At 59.1% G+C, this 14,270-nt stretch overlaps 2 protein-coding genes and 1 long non-coding RNA gene across 6 annotated transcripts in view; 2 read left to right on the forward strand and 1 right to left on the reverse strand.

Annotated features, from left to right (window-relative positions):
• ADAMTSL2 (ADAMTS like 2) overlaps positions 1-5,971 on the forward strand; it is a 38,187-nt gene extending 32,216 nt beyond the window's left edge. For 2 of the 3 annotated variants that reach the window (XM_070595443.1, XM_070595444.1), the window contains exons 16-19: positions 68-238; positions 934-1,110; positions 4,262-4,406; positions 5,292-5,971. In XM_070595443.1, coding sequence (XP_070451544.1) covers positions 68-238; positions 934-1,110; positions 4,262-4,406; positions 5,292-5,410 — 612 coding nt within the window. In that variant the 3' untranslated portion in view covers positions 5,411-5,971. Of the gene's footprint in view, positions 1-67; positions 239-727; positions 1,111-4,261; positions 4,407-5,291 lie in introns of all 3 variants that reach the window. The other variant, XR_011533374.1, reaches the window with a different exon arrangement.
• A 1,478-nt stretch (positions 5,972-7,449) lies between these two features.
• Positions 7,450-14,270, reverse strand: part of FAM163B (family with sequence similarity 163 member B) — a 31,434-nt gene continuing 24,613 nt past the window's right edge. Inside the window, exons 2-3 of one of the 2 annotated variants that reach the window (XM_008539561.2) lie at positions 10,432-10,547; positions 7,450-9,712 (exon numbers count right to left, since the gene is read on the reverse strand). In XM_008539561.2, coding sequence (XP_008537783.2) covers positions 9,305-9,712; positions 10,432-10,524 — 501 coding nt within the window. In that variant the 5' untranslated portion in view covers positions 10,525-10,547 and the 3' untranslated portion in view covers positions 7,450-9,304. Of the gene's footprint in view, positions 9,713-10,431; positions 10,563-14,270 lie in introns of both variants that reach the window. The other variant, XM_070595445.1, reaches the window with a different exon arrangement.
• On the forward strand, positions 10,491-11,245 carry LOC139079616 (uncharacterized). Its single transcript, XR_011533375.1, has 2 exons — positions 10,491-10,598; positions 11,059-11,245. It is a non-coding gene; the product is annotated as an uncharacterized lncRNA (long non-coding RNA).

Below are 14,270 nucleotides of genomic sequence, written 5' to 3' on the forward strand. Positions count from 1 at the left end.
TCTTGGGAGTGACCTCAGGGGGACGTGGGAGAGGGCCCCGCCTCTGACCCCAGGCGTCCCCCTGCAGTGCAGTGGCAGCTGCGGGCAAGGCCGCATGATCAGACACGTGTACTGCAAGACCAGCGACGGACGGGTGGTGCCCGAGTCTCAGTGCCAGATGGAGACCAAGCCTCTGGCCATCCACCCCTGCGGGGACAAGAACTGCCCTGCCCACTGGCTGGCCCAGGACTGGGAGCGGGTGAGTGCCCCGAGCCAGGTGCAGGGCTCCCTCTGTCTGGGAGAGCATTTGGTGGAGAGAGCCAAGTGGCCGGAAGGACAGATTGGTGAAAATGAGGAATTAATTGCAAATTATGATGGCACAATTTACTAAAAATTAATTTGAAACAGAAAAAGCCCAGAAGGTTGGAAAACCCCTTAAAACATACTGAATCTCACCAGGCAAATGCTCAACGATACATGGAGGGTTGGTGTGCCCCCCCGCCCTCCGGTCCCCACGTCCTGCTGTGTGGAGAACCGGGGGCAGGGCCGATCAGCTGTCCTTGCTTTCGGCCTGCGGGTCCTGTGCAACTGTCTGTTCTCGAGACCCTCTCGCCTTCCCTGCCACCCGTCACGGTCACCAGCTTGTGGTTTCGGGGGAATTGTTCTCAACCAGATTGGTTTCAGGCAGATCACTGTTAGCCACATCATTTGGGGCCAAATTGTCATTAACCATTTTGTTTCAGAACAGATGGTTTCTGCTAAATTGCTTTGATCAAATCCACTTTGGGCCAAATGGTTATGGACCAGAGTTCTCAGCCAGTTTGCTCTCGATCTAAACATTTTCACCCCATTGCTATTGACCGAGCCATTCTCATCGGAGTCGCCGTGGGCTCTGTGCTCTGCTCCTCCTGGCCTCTGGCCTCTGACCCGGCCCCGTCTGTCCCCTGGCCTCAGTGCAACACCACCTGTGGCCGAGGCGTCAAGAAGAGGCTGGTCCTGTGCATGGAGCTGGCCAACGGGAAGCCGCAGACGCGCAACGGCGCTGAGTGCGGGCTGGCCAAGAAGCCCCCCGAGGAGAGCACGTGCTTCGAGAGGCCCTGCTTCAAGTGGTACACCAGCCCGTGGTCAGAGGTGAGCACCCAGAGGCCCCCTGGAGGGGGCCCCGAGGCCCGAGTTCTGGTCCTGTGTTGGTACCTCCCCTCCTGCCCTGAGGGCCCACACACCCCCTCCTCAGCCTCCACCAGGGCTTTCTGTCCCTGGAAAGCTCAAGTCTACTGAGTCAGCTGGTGTAAGAGCTCCCTCCTCCAGGAAGCCCTCTGAGATCTCACTTCCGGGATCCCTGCAGTGCTCGTCCTGGGCCTTTCTCAGCCCGGGTCACTTCCAGCCTCCCATTGTAGCCTTTCAGTCATGGGTTTGACAGCACAGGCCTGGCACCCACACGGGGCACATGGACCTCAGCTGGGCATCAGGGGCATGCGGGGCTGAGTCAGACAGGGCCCTGGCCTTGGGAGCTGGAGTCAAGGCAGGGATACAGTATTAGGGATGCTGAGGAAAGGCAGGACATGGGCACTGGGGCAGAGGGAAGCCGGAAGGAAGGGCATGACTCTGCTGACACAGGCCTGGCCACCCCCCCACCACCACACGGTTCTGTGGGCTCCTCGGCCTCAGGTGCTGGGTGCACTGAACCAAGAGCTCGCCTCTGTCTACAGCTGGGAGCAGAGCCTTGGCTCCTGGACCTGGAGGCCTGGGTGGGCAGCCTGGGCCCAGCTCTCTGTGGGAGGGGTTTCCTTTCCTCCTCCCAATGGGGCTGTGAGGAGGGGGCTCTCCTTCCCATGTGACAGAGGAAGAAACTGAAGTTCAGAGCCATGTCTGGCCTGCTCGGGTCCTGCAGCCACTGGGAGGGTGGGTGTCCCTGACAGTGGAGCCAGAGTCCGTCTGCTGTCGCCGGCGGGATGAGGAATCCACAGAGGGAAGGGAGACCCTGACCCAGCCCAACCTGGTGGGACAGGGCAGGGGCCCAAGGGACGTGGGCCACCTGCCAGAGATGGAGCAGCCATCTCACGGAGGGGCTGAGGGCAGATCCCCCCACCCCGGTTCTCTGGCAGAGCAAAGCGGGTCCACTTGACTTTGGTTGTTTTTCTCTTCTGCCTCCTCCCATGGAGGCCCCCAGGTGTGATTCCAGGTCCCTGGGGGCTTGTGAGTGCCCCCAAGCCTTTCTTACAGCGCAGGTGGTCATGTCCAGATGGCAGTTTGTGTTGATTCGCACCGTCTCTTCACTGTCTCCGTGCCCCCAGTCCCCACCCTCACCACCTAGCGACACCATAGCGTTCAGGAGGGGCAGGTGGAGGGGCCCAGAGTGGTCTCTGAGCATCACCGGGTAGGGGTGGGGACAGGGGTCCCCAGTGCCAGTGCTGCTGTAGCCAGGCAGTGGACTCTCCAGCGCCCCTGGCCTCTGTTTCCTGAAGGCCACTCTGAATACTAAGGGGATGACATGGGGTGTCACACGGGACTGGGAGCCCCGGACACCACGGGTGGCGTCACAGAGTGCCTCAGGCACCCACACCAAGGCTTCTGTGGCCGTGGTCACTGTGAGGCCACGGTGGGTGCCAAATGCCCAAACTTAAGAGTTCAAGGCGAGGATTCTAAGAGTCTGTGAGATGCGGTGAGTCTGGGGGCTCCGTGGTGCAGCCCCGACTCAGAGCGGAGGGGCTGGGACCTCCCGCCCCTACCAGGCCCAGGCTTCTCATAGAGAGACAGGGTGACGTCAGGGCTCAAACCCGCCCTTAGGGGGCCTCTGTTCCCACTCTGGCACTCACGCGTTCAAGAGTGAGACCACACACACTTATTCATTCCGTGCTGCCCAAGAAAGGAGCCCCTGGGAAGAAGAGGGGCTGAAGGCGGGGCAGGGGCTTCCCCAGGAGGCATGGGGCGTGAAGGACGAGCAGGCGTCAGCGGGGGGAGGTTCTAGGGGCTTCGCAGAGGGAGGCGCATCTCGGGCGAAGGTCGCTCCCTCGAACGGCGGGCTGGGAGGTGAGGGTGGGAAGGGCGTCAGGTGGGGCTGGAGGGGGTGAAGGTTGCCCGGGGCTCCAGGCCTGGAAAGCACATCACTTCAGCAGGTGGGAAGGCAAGGAAGGGTCAGAGACAAGGGCCTGCTGGGTGTGGGTGCTGAGCTACAGAAGGGAGGGCAGCTGTGAAGAGGGGAGGACCCCCAAAAGCACAGCATTGCAGGAGGGCATCCCTGTCCTGCCCTGATGACAGTGGGTGGGGAAGGGTGGCTGGCACCGGACAGTGGGTGTTTGGGCCTCTGCCCTCTTGTCCCTACAGCACCTCCTTCCCCTGTGGCTGCCCCTCCCCAGGATGCCGGCTCGTAAGGGTTCCCCCCGCAGTCCCATCCACTCCCCAGGGGCAGAGGGCTGGGTGCCAGGGCTGGCCGGGTGTGTGTTCCCTCCAGAGGGGGCACAGCCAGAGGCTCCTTGGGGCGTCCACCCAAAGCTGGTTGTCCTCTGTGCTCAGTGCCGAGCTGGCCTCTTGTTGCCTCCAGACTGGGCCAGCCCCCTCCGAGTGGGGAGCGAGCATGGGGCGTGACCCACCCTGCCTGCTAAGTCTTAATTGATTCTCCCTGCGCCTGTGCAAACAGAACCGGAGCGTGGGCCGGGGCTGGGGCCTCCCACGCCCCCAGCTCAGGAAACCCTGGGCTCAGGTCCCAGACATGCCTGGGTGATCTAGGGTCACCCACATGGGGGGGAGGTGGGACGAGAGGGAGCCACCGCCTGCAGCATCTTGGCAGGAGGACGGCGGGGTAACCGGGGTCAGCAGATGTCCCTGGTGTTCTGGGTAGCTCAGCGGGGTTTTCCAAGGGGAACATCTGGACTGGGGAGCCACGGTGGGGGGTGGGGGGGGAGCTTCGGGAGATACGTTTAATTGGCCCGCAGCAAACAGCTTTCGACTGGAGCGGGAAAGCAGCGCTCTCCCGTGGCCGTGGCCCCATGTGTCCTGAGCATTCTGCATCCCGGGACTCGGGAAAGCTGGAACCAAAGGACCTGCCCGAGGGGACAGTGGAGAGAGCAGGGGCCCCCTGACTGTGCGGATGGGGAAGCTGAGCAGCACCGGGTGGGGATGAGCATCAGTATCTCCTGACAGCTGGCCAACGCCATCCTCCCCTCATTGCCTCCACCTTCCCCGTGTCCCATGTCAGTTGAACCTGAGCAGCCTGGAGAGATGGGTGGGGGTCCCCCTCCTCCGGCTGGTGGGGGCTTCGGCCATGCCGTCTCTCCCCCATCAGTGCACCAAGACCTGCGGGGTGGGTGTGCGGATGCGAGACGTGAAGTGCTACCAGGGGACCGACATCGTGCGTGGCTGCGACCCACTGGTGAAGCCCGTTGGCAGACAGGCCTGTGACCTGCAGCCCTGCCCCACGGAGCCACCAGGTGAGGAGGGGAGACAGGGCAGTGCGGGGGCTTCCTGAGGAGGTGTGGGCAGAGCCAGGGCCTGAAGGACGAGCAGGTGTCAGCCTGGGGGACCACGAGGGTCTAGTGGCTGCAGAGACCAAGCCACGTCAGGGAGCGAGGGTTCCCCTTGGAACAGCTGAGCCCGGCTGGGAGGTGAGGGTGGGAAGGCGGCAGGTGAGGCCTGGCTGGGGCTCAGGATCCCCAGGAGCCGTGCTGAGGCCTGTGCTTTGGAAAGAGCATCTGGTTTCAGAGGATGGGAGGGCGAGTGTGGTGGGGGTCAGGAATCTGGCAGGACTTGGCCCAAGCAGCCCAGTGCTGGGCACACAGGGGCAGACAGGCCGAGGGCTGAAGCAGGGCCTGGGGCTCAGGTACCTGGAACACGGACCAGGGTGCCAGGCTCCGGGCAGAGCTCCAGGGGCAGGTGACGAACTCTGCTTTGGACCTAGTGAGTGGAGGGGACACCTGTGGGCCTCCCAGGGATGTTCAGGCCTCTGGGGGTGAGATCAGAGTCTCCTCCAAATCCTGGCCCCTGGGCATCACCCTTCCCATCACAGAGATCAAACCACTCGGCAGGATCCGTGACATCCCTGGGGGGGGGACTGGGGGCAGGAAGGGGTGGCAGAGAAATAGAGTGTGGATGCCCACAGTGGGGGTGGGAGGTGGTTGCCCCTGCACCTGGGAATGGGCATGTAGGGGTCATCTGTCCACAGGCGCTCTGTCCACACCCGCCCTTGCACAGACCCAGCTCATGAAGTTGAGGAGAGGATGGGGTGGGGTGGGGTGGGGTGGGGGTCCTGGGTGTCAAGTTTGGGCTCTGTGGCCACTTCTTGATGCCCTACACCCCCTGCCCTCTCCCCTCCTCAGATGACAGCTGCCAGGACCAGCCGGGCACCAACTGCGCCCTGGCCATCAAGGTGAACCTCTGCGGCCACTGGTACTACAGCAAGGCGTGCTGTCGCTCCTGCAGGCCCCCCCACTCCTAGGCCTGGCAGCCGCCGCTCCTCAGAGACCTGAGTGCCCCGTCCCCGGGGCCACTGCAGCTTTTGGGGCGCCCCCCACGGACTCCCTTCCTGCAGGGTGCCCCGGGCTGTGAAGATGTGACACCGAGCCTCTGCTCTCCCCAGAAGGAGAGCCGCTGAGCGCTCATCGGCCCTCCCAGGACAGAGCTGCCTGCCATGGGAGGCTGATCACAGAGCCGGGAGGATGACGTGCTGGTGGCCTGCACCCAGCCCCACACAAGGGAACATCCTCTCCCTCCAGGGCTGTGGGGCCGAGGAGAGAGGGATGGGGCAGCCAGGGAGATGCAGGTGTCGCCTGGGAAGCTTATCCGGTTCAGCTGCACTCCTTCCAGAGGAACTTTCATTTCACAGCTTAGCATCCCGGTGGCCCCCTCGTCCGGAGCTCTCACACACGGTGGGACCCAGGGCACATTACGCCCGGGAGGGACGAGGCCCTCCATCTCAGTGCACTGGGACGCGGTGGATGTGGCAGCGTCTGTCAGCACCCCTCTGTATGTCAATAAAGTGGCCGTATTTATGGCGGCATCGTGGGCTCTCAGTGGCTCTGGAAGGAGGGGCGGGCCGGCCATGGGGCTTTGAGAGCCAGGGTGAGGCCATCCAGCTCACACGCTCAGGAGGATGTGCTGAGGCCTCGGGTCCTGGTGGGGCTGCAGCATCTCCCTGAGGAAATGACAGTCAGGGGACGGCAGACAGAAGGCAACAAAAAGAGGGGAGCCTGCAGGGATGGGGGTTTGGGGGGCACTGGGACTCGGATGCTGGAGTGAGAACTGAGTCAACCTTGCACTGACCAAGTGGGACTGGGGGTGCCTAGTGGGACCTGGCAGGACAAGAGGGGCCTGGCGGGAACTCCATAACCTGAACCTCGGGAGAAAAGCACCCCCTCAGGGCATGCTGGGGAGAACGGAGGAGATAAGGCAGGTGGGTGGGAGGCTCCCTGGGGGACCCACATAGAGCACTCAGGAAGTGTCACCACCATTACCGTTTCTGGACCTCATAGAAGGGCTGCTTAATCTGGAGCTGTGGGTGCAGGGACAGAGGAGGGCTTCCTGGGGGAGGTGATGTTGGGGCTGGTCCAGCAGCAGGAGTGGCTCTCCCAGATAGTGAGGAGACAGCACGCACAGAGGCTCGAGGGAGAGAGCAGGCGTGTCCAGGATGCCGAAAGCAACTTGGTTCGGCCACAGCGGAGGCAGGACACGGTGTCCACGCGCAGTGGGAGAGAGAGCCTTCCCCAGGGCCGAGGATGCCACAGGGAATGTCAGCTTTGGGAACAGGTGGCAGGGAGGCACGTGGCTGCTGGGCTCTTCCTCAGCTCCCCGAAGTGGGATGTGAGCAGGGTCCACCGCACAGAGTTGAGGACTGCATCAAGGGGGCTGGGATTGGGTGCGTGACACTAAGGTTCACTGGGGCCTGTGGGATGGGCTTGCTGGAGGTCACCGGCGTGGTTCCAGCAGAGGTGAGTCACCACAACCCAGGAGTCGGGGCCTCCCTGATGTGCTCACCACCGTGCCCCGTCATCACCTCCTGCTCTTCTCCCTCCTCCGCCCCCCCCGCCCCCGTTTCCCTCTCTCCTATAGCCTTCTTCCCCCATCCTCCTTTCCACCAACACTTAAAGTGCGCTTCCTGTATGCCAGGCTCTGTGCTCTATCAGCACGGCCTCATTCGACCTTCCTAAGAGCCCTGTGAAGTCGCTGTCATTATCAACCCATTGTGTTGGTGCTAAGACCGAGGCCCACAGACACCAGTCACGCGTCTCAGGGCACTCAGCCCCTCACCCCAACCTGCTCTCCAGGGGCTCGGAGCTTGGGCCCCGTCTCGGAAGATCGACAGCCACCTAGGAAATGAACGAGCTCGCTGTGGCCGGTGCCTCTGGGCAGAGCCCTGACCCGCGGCTGGACAGGAAAAGAAAGGCATCTGCCGCACTGGGCGGGACACAGCCCCTCCCAGAAAGTTCCCGAGAGCGGTCTGGCCTGGAATTGCAGGCGGACTGAAGACAGTGGGTGGGGTGTGGGTGAGGCGTTTTATTGGCTTTCGCTTCTCCCAGGGTGAAGGCAGCTCGCCGCAGGTCCCCACAGTGGAGCTGAGCAAACTCACACGGATGCGAGCTTCCTTCACTTCAAACTGATCTATGAATCTACACGGAGGACAGAGACCGGCAAGGAAACAGGAAACCGGACAGAGCAGCCACAGGAAGTACCCCTCCTGTCCCTCACCCCCCACCCCGGGCCCACCCCCCAAGCTAGTGCATCAGAGACAAACTCACCGGGTACCACAGGGGAGGGGAGGGTGGGGTACCACAGGGGAGGGGAGGGTGGGCTTCCCAGGGAGTTGGGGAGGGGGGTGTGAATGCATTAGCATGTCCCAACCAAAGCAGGAGGAGAAAGGAAGAAGAAGATAATCGAGGGTGCTAAAAATAGTCAGTCTTCCCTAACTCCGCTCACGCCCAGGTCCAGACGTCTCAACTCCTCGGTGCTTTCTAGTAAGAGCAAAAAGCGAGGTGCTCAGGCTGCCCGCGGCTCAGGGACCCTCCACGGTTTGTCTTTCAGGAAAGTGGCTTAGCTGGGGAGCTTGGTCCGTCTTCTGGGCAGACAGGGACTACCTACCCTGGGCTCGACGCATGGAGGGCACGGGCTCTTAGGGCCATGTTGCGGAGAGAGGAAATACTGCCTCTGACGACGGGGGGGGGCTGCATTCCCCGTGGCTGGCCCCTGGGTTTGCATTGGGCATCATTTCCCCAGCTGGATGGAGGTAGCTGGAGAGTGGGTTCCCAGGGAGACCCTGGTGCCACTGGGAGCTTGGTGCAGAGTGGGCTCCATCGAGGTCTTCACACGGAGCCGGAGCACAGGAGGGCTGGCCTGGGACCTTGCTCCCTGATCCTCCTGAGAAATGGAGGCCGGTGGGAGAGCTCGGGCCTGTCTCCCCTGGGAACCACAGCTTGAAGGGCCCCTGGAGGCCTGGCCCACCGCTCACGGGGACATAGTGGGTCTTTTAGCCCCCAGCCCACGGCTCTGTCTGTCCTCCCACGGCTGGCTCAGGACTGGGCTGTGCATCTCAGGTGGACACTCCAGCAGCAGGTGGTTGTCCTTGTCCTCCCTCTTTCAGCAAAAACCAGTCATGGCTGAGAATCCCAAGGGCCTGGCAGCCCCTGGAACTCCCCCTTCTAGGGGGATCTGCACGGAGGTCAGATCAACCAGTGCCTCAGCTGCCCGGCACCTGAAGCCGGGGGTGGGTAGAGGCAAGTGTGAGGGGAGACAGAGGCCCCCGCTCTGGCTGGAGGGACGGAATACTCAGTCTGCAATCGCCAGGGAAGGCTCATGCCACGGGCACCTAGTGTTGCCGCTGCCACCCCGTCCTTGAACAGGCAGTAGGCTGAGACCCACGGAGGGAGTGACACGGCTAGGCCACCCAGCCAGCAACGGCCAACTCCCCGGAGCAGAGATGGGGGCCACTCTCCACTGCACCTTTGCTAACCGGCAGCCGCGGGAGCCTGGCGTCCGCGCTCCAGAGCCCTGCCTCGCTCTGCTCTGCAGTCGGCGACCTGAACGTGACTGCTCACGGGGCCTGCATCGCACGCACCTCCCTCCAGCCCCCACCCCCGGCAACCCCTACCCCCGAGACCCCTACCCCTGGAGACCCTACCCCCAGACCCTAACCCCAGAGACCCTACCCCCAGCAGCCACGCTTGCGTTCACTGGGCCTTATCCTTGCTGTGAGTTGCGGAGCTCCCTGATAGGCCCCGTGAAGACAGGGATGCGAGGAAGGCTGGGCCAAGCCCCCATCTGGGCCTGAAAAAAGCTGGGCAGGCCTCCCTGGGGATCCCACCATGGTCTCAGGACCTGTCGGGGCGGGCGGGGGCGCAGCTCAGACGTCAGTGCTGATGCTGCGGCTCCGTGAGAAGGCCTCCCGCATGGCCGAGAGGCGGTTGGGGTTGAGCGCCTGCAGGCCCCCAAAGCTCCCGGGCGGCAGCTCCACGTCGTCCTGGCTGATGCTCTTGTAGGCCACACGCTCCCCGCCGTTGCGCACACCCTCGTCCTCGGGCTCCTGCAGGAAGAAGGTGGGCGGCTCGTAGTGGGAGCAGCTGCGGCAGAGGGCGCGGGCCTGCGGGGACTTCTGGCTGAAGGAGGTGGAGGCAGCTGGGTAGAGAGCCGGCCCCGGCCCGTTGGTCAGGACGAGGTTGCGGTTGGCGTGCAGTGGCGGCAGGTGCGCGTGCACTGCGAAGTCGGGCTCCTCCTCGTCCTCCTCGGACTCGTCCTTCTTGCAGCAGTAGTACTGTGGGCAGAGGGCGGGTGACCTCCGGCTCCCCACCCACCTCTCCCGACCCGCACGCAGGGAAAGGGGGTATGTGCCCGGGTCAGACACCTGTGTCCTTTTAACCACCACTTATGAGGGGCTCACCCAGGTCAGGCACCCACCCTGCTAAACACTCTGTAAGGAGGGATCCGCTCATTTCATCCCCATGGCAACGGGAGGCAGGTGTAATTGTCATCTCCAGTTTGCAGGTGAGGAACCAGAAAGTGGCAGAGCTGGGGTTCCAGCCCAGGCAGTGTGTCCCCAGACTAGTTTATGGGCACTGGGCTGTGTGGCCCTGCCCTGCACGTGTGGTTTCCCTTCCTCTCTCAGGAAGACGTGGGGGCCCCGGTGGGCCCTACAGCATGGGTGGGGAGGGGAGGGCACAGGTGGTGGACTAGCATAGCCCAAGTGCTCCCCCCTGCTTGCCACTTGGCAGCTGTGTGCCATTGGCTAAATCCCTTACCCACTCTGAGCCTCAGTGGCCTCACCTCTCAGGGCGTTTGGGAAGCCCTGGGGGAGGTGAGCCAGGTGGCCGTCATCACTGAGCCCTCAGGTGGAGTCTGGGCCAGGGTGTCTGCCATGCACTTTCTTCCAGACCTGACTCTTCCCTCCTTCCTGGGCCCGGGCCCTGGGGGGGGCTGCCCTCCCGCCACAGGGCCAGCCTCGGGGGCTCCCCTCCCCCAGCCCCCCGGGAGTACCTGGAGCCGGCAGTAGCACAGTACGGCGATGATGCACAGCAGAATCACAGTCGCCAAGATGCCCCCGGTGATGACCACCGTCCCAGCTGTCATCCGCCCCCTTCTCCATCAACAGCCTGCAACACACGCCACTAGCTTTACTGCGTCATCGCTTCCTCCTTGCAAAAGTAACCCATTCTAGTTTAGAATGTTGAGAAAACAGCGCGAAAGGGGAAAATACCTACCCCAGGGGGCATGCATGCAAGAGGCAGGGGCTGGGCCTGGGGGTGGGCAGGACGACATCCAAGCTGTCTGCCTCGCCCTCTCCCAGCCTCAGTTTCCCCATCCGCAGAAGGTGATGCTGAGAACAGGCCTCCACCCTCACACGAGGGCTGTGTGTATGTTTCGTGAGCTTGTTCTTCAGCGCCCAGCGTAGCACGCTCAGTGAGTGGCGCCGGCCCTGCGAGCTCACGCACCCATAAATTCAGCTAGATGCCCGAGCTGAGCACGTGGCTTCATAACCCGCTTCTCCAACTAACATCATGGTTATTTTTCCAAATTGTTAAATTTTTTTCTGTGACTTAATTTCTAACCACATTCTGTTGAATAACATAACTGATCCCTTTTCTGTAAAATTTTTAATTGCAGTACAATACACATAACATAAAGTTTGCCATCGGAAACATTTCTAAGCGTCCAGCTCAGTAGCCTTAAGTACGTCCCCACTGTTGTGCAACCAAGCTCCAGGACTCTTTCATCTTGCAAAACTGAAAACCAATTCTTTCTCGATATTTAGGTTGTTTACATTAAAAAATATTTTAAGTGGATGCTTTAATAAGTGTTTTTGCAGCTAAGTGATCGGAGCCAGTGGAACAGGACGTACTTCAGTTACTTTTCCAGGATAAATTCTTAGAAGTGGGATTTCTAGGCCTAAGGACATGCCCTTTGTAAACTTTTTATTATGGAAAATGTTCAACAAACAGAAGTCGAGAGAATGACCAATGCTGTCACCAGCTGCGCGCTTGTTGGCTTTTCCATCTGTCCAGCCGGCGCTGACGAACCGGTTCTCAGAATGAAAGCATCCTGACTTGCAGCATTTGCTGATGTTTGTGGCGTCAACAGTCTCACGATGCCCGTTTCAAGTTACCGAGGTTTACCGACGGGCTTGAAGAATCCATGGGCGGTGAACAGTCAGCTCTCCCAAACCAGCAGTCACGGGCTCCAGCACACCTGCCTCAATGTCCCCCTCATTTTATTTTGCAGGGCATGGTGTTGGGGTGGGGGGGGGTTGGCGATCAGAGTATTTTAAAAGAAATCCCAGAGCATATTAGTTAACCCATAAACAGTTCAGTGTAAAATCTGACAGATGAGGACTTTAAAAAAAAAAATCCCCAGGCTGTGTTTAGCTTTCTCCCATCATCCCCGAAATGTCTTTTTACAGTTGGTTTGTTCCAATGAGGATCGAGTTGCGTTTGGCATTGTTGACTCTCAAACAGCTCAGTTCCCATTCACTCTCCTCCCCGCTCCTGGCCCATGTTGTTTATAGACGAAACTGGGTCATTTATCTTACAGAATTTTCCATGTACGAGAGCTGGCTGGGTTTCCTCGGGCGGCACTGAACACGTTCCACCACCCCTGTTTTGTCATCTAAACTGGATTCCTGTCGCATCCCTTTCAGGGGCCCAGGCTGCTGTCCCTCTTGTCGTGATGGTGAGATTAACTAGTGGCTTCCACTGGGGTCAGCCTAATTCTTCCACTGTGAAGTCCCCATCGGCCTGCCACCTCAGCATTGCAGCAGCTGTCAGGGATCGTTACCCAGAGCCATTACCCCTTGAGGGGCTGCAAATAGCGGCTTCTCAAATGCTATCATTTCCTCTGCACTTATCAGCTCTGGTTCTTCTCTGAAGAACTTTCCCTATTCCCAAATTGGTCATCCTAAAAGACCGTCTGCAGAGGAAAGGCACGGATGCTCAGCTCTTATCTTTACCATTTTCAGAATAAGCTGGCACGCCACGATCATTGTGATCTCACTGACTTCCATACGTTTGATGTGTTTCAATCCACCACAGTCATCATCCTTTTGGATGTTCAAATGATCCTACCGGAACTGTGGGTTTGTGGGCCCCTCCGAATTGGCTCCTGTGTCATTTCGATGGGACCCCACTGATTCCTGATGGCATTTTGCTTTTTGGCACAAGACGTCCCAGCTCATCTTGTCCTGGACCTGGGAACCTGACGTTCCTTGGCGACACCCTGGTTCTCTTAGTGGGAAGCGGTTTGTAGAGAACACAGTCTAGGCCCCAGAGGTGCTAAGTGCTCCTGGGTTTCAGTGGTTCTAGGCATTTTCAGTGACGAGAGCTGGAGAATACTTTTTGTATTTATTTTTTATGAAAAGAAAAATAAAACATGAGTTTATACTGCCATTTCCACTTAAAGTTAGAGATTACAGGGTCTTGTTAAAATTTGATGTCTGTATGGCGTTTACAGTGAAAATCTTGTTTCCTAATGTCATACATTTCAATACTTATTTACCTTTCCCGTTATATATAATTTTAAGATAACATTACCAATATTTTTACCGACAAGTCATTTGATATTTGTTATTTTTTTTTGTTCTTCTCCCCTCCGGGATGTACAGTAAAAAGACCATTTCAAAGTTATCGGAAATAATTCTTAGTAGTGTTTTCCACCAACTTGATACTCAGGTTCATGTATTCCAGTTAGTTCTTACCTTTTTTTTTTTCAAATTGATTTAATTTTGCTTTCTAATTGTAGAAAACATTTGATTCCAAAGTCAAAAGCATAAAACTGTTACTGCGCAAAATTGGGGTTTTCTTGCCCAATGTGCATTAAAAAAGCCAATGATTGTGGCTCAGCTTTTGGGAAAATAAATCAGCTTTATTGCTAGATGGATCTGCAAGGAGCCGGGCATGTGCCCTCGGATCCGTCTCCCCGATCCAGGGCCGGGGGCTCCATCTGTGGGGTGGAGGGCGGGGGGTCTGAAGGGCGGGGACAGGCGATCGGAGGCAAGGAGAGGGGAGGTGACTGATGGTCTGTGCCGGCGCAGTCAGACTCCATGCCTCTTCACAGGATGTGTGTTCACACAGTGGTGGCCTTACCACGATCCGGGGGTCAAGTTTTCAGACCTTTGACATCAAAAAGTTCACTTATTGGGCATCTGCACAGGCCCAGCTGATGGGCTGGTGGTGGTCTCAACCGGCCTGAACTGGACAAGGGGTCTCAGTTCCTGAAAATCATCTTCAGGACTCTGTTGATCAGAGTTGAACCAGTCCTAGAGGGCCCATGGTTACCCAACCAGCTGTGCTCCAAGGTCTTGTTTCCACACCTGCCCCTCCCGGCTCTGCCTAGAGGTAACAATGTTAACTTAGTTCTGGGTTTATCCTTCCACTGCCTCTTTCTAAATATATAAGCAAATATACATCTCCTTCCCCATTTGAAGCGAAAGTGGCATTCTGTATATACTTTCTGCACCTTCCCTTGTCCCACTCAGCAGTCCATCTCTCCATGTATAATCCATTCCCTGGATACGTGGCCGATCCCCACGGATCCCCCCAGAGCCACGCACAGACCTTGCCTCGCTCCTGCCCACGGTTGCAGCGTGCGCCATCGCGTGGGGCTGCCCAGCTCACCCGGCCAGGCCTTACCTCCTACTCCTTGCAATTACAGGACTGAGCAACGAAGAGCTTTGTGGTATGCACGTTTCTAAAGTTTTTGGTAAACCTGCCAAAGACCTGCTGGAATTGGGCCGATTTTTCCTCTTCCAGGAACGTGTGAGAATCACTGACAGATGGGACTTTTATCTGGAGAATCAAGATCTGGGCAGTTGGTGGGTCGGGGGT

This window comes from Equus przewalskii, chromosome 26 (assembly GCF_037783145.1).
Source record: "Equus przewalskii isolate Varuska chromosome 26, EquPr2, whole genome shotgun sequence".
In the NCBI taxonomy this organism is placed as follows: domain Eukaryota; kingdom Metazoa; phylum Chordata; class Mammalia; order Perissodactyla; family Equidae; genus Equus; species Equus przewalskii.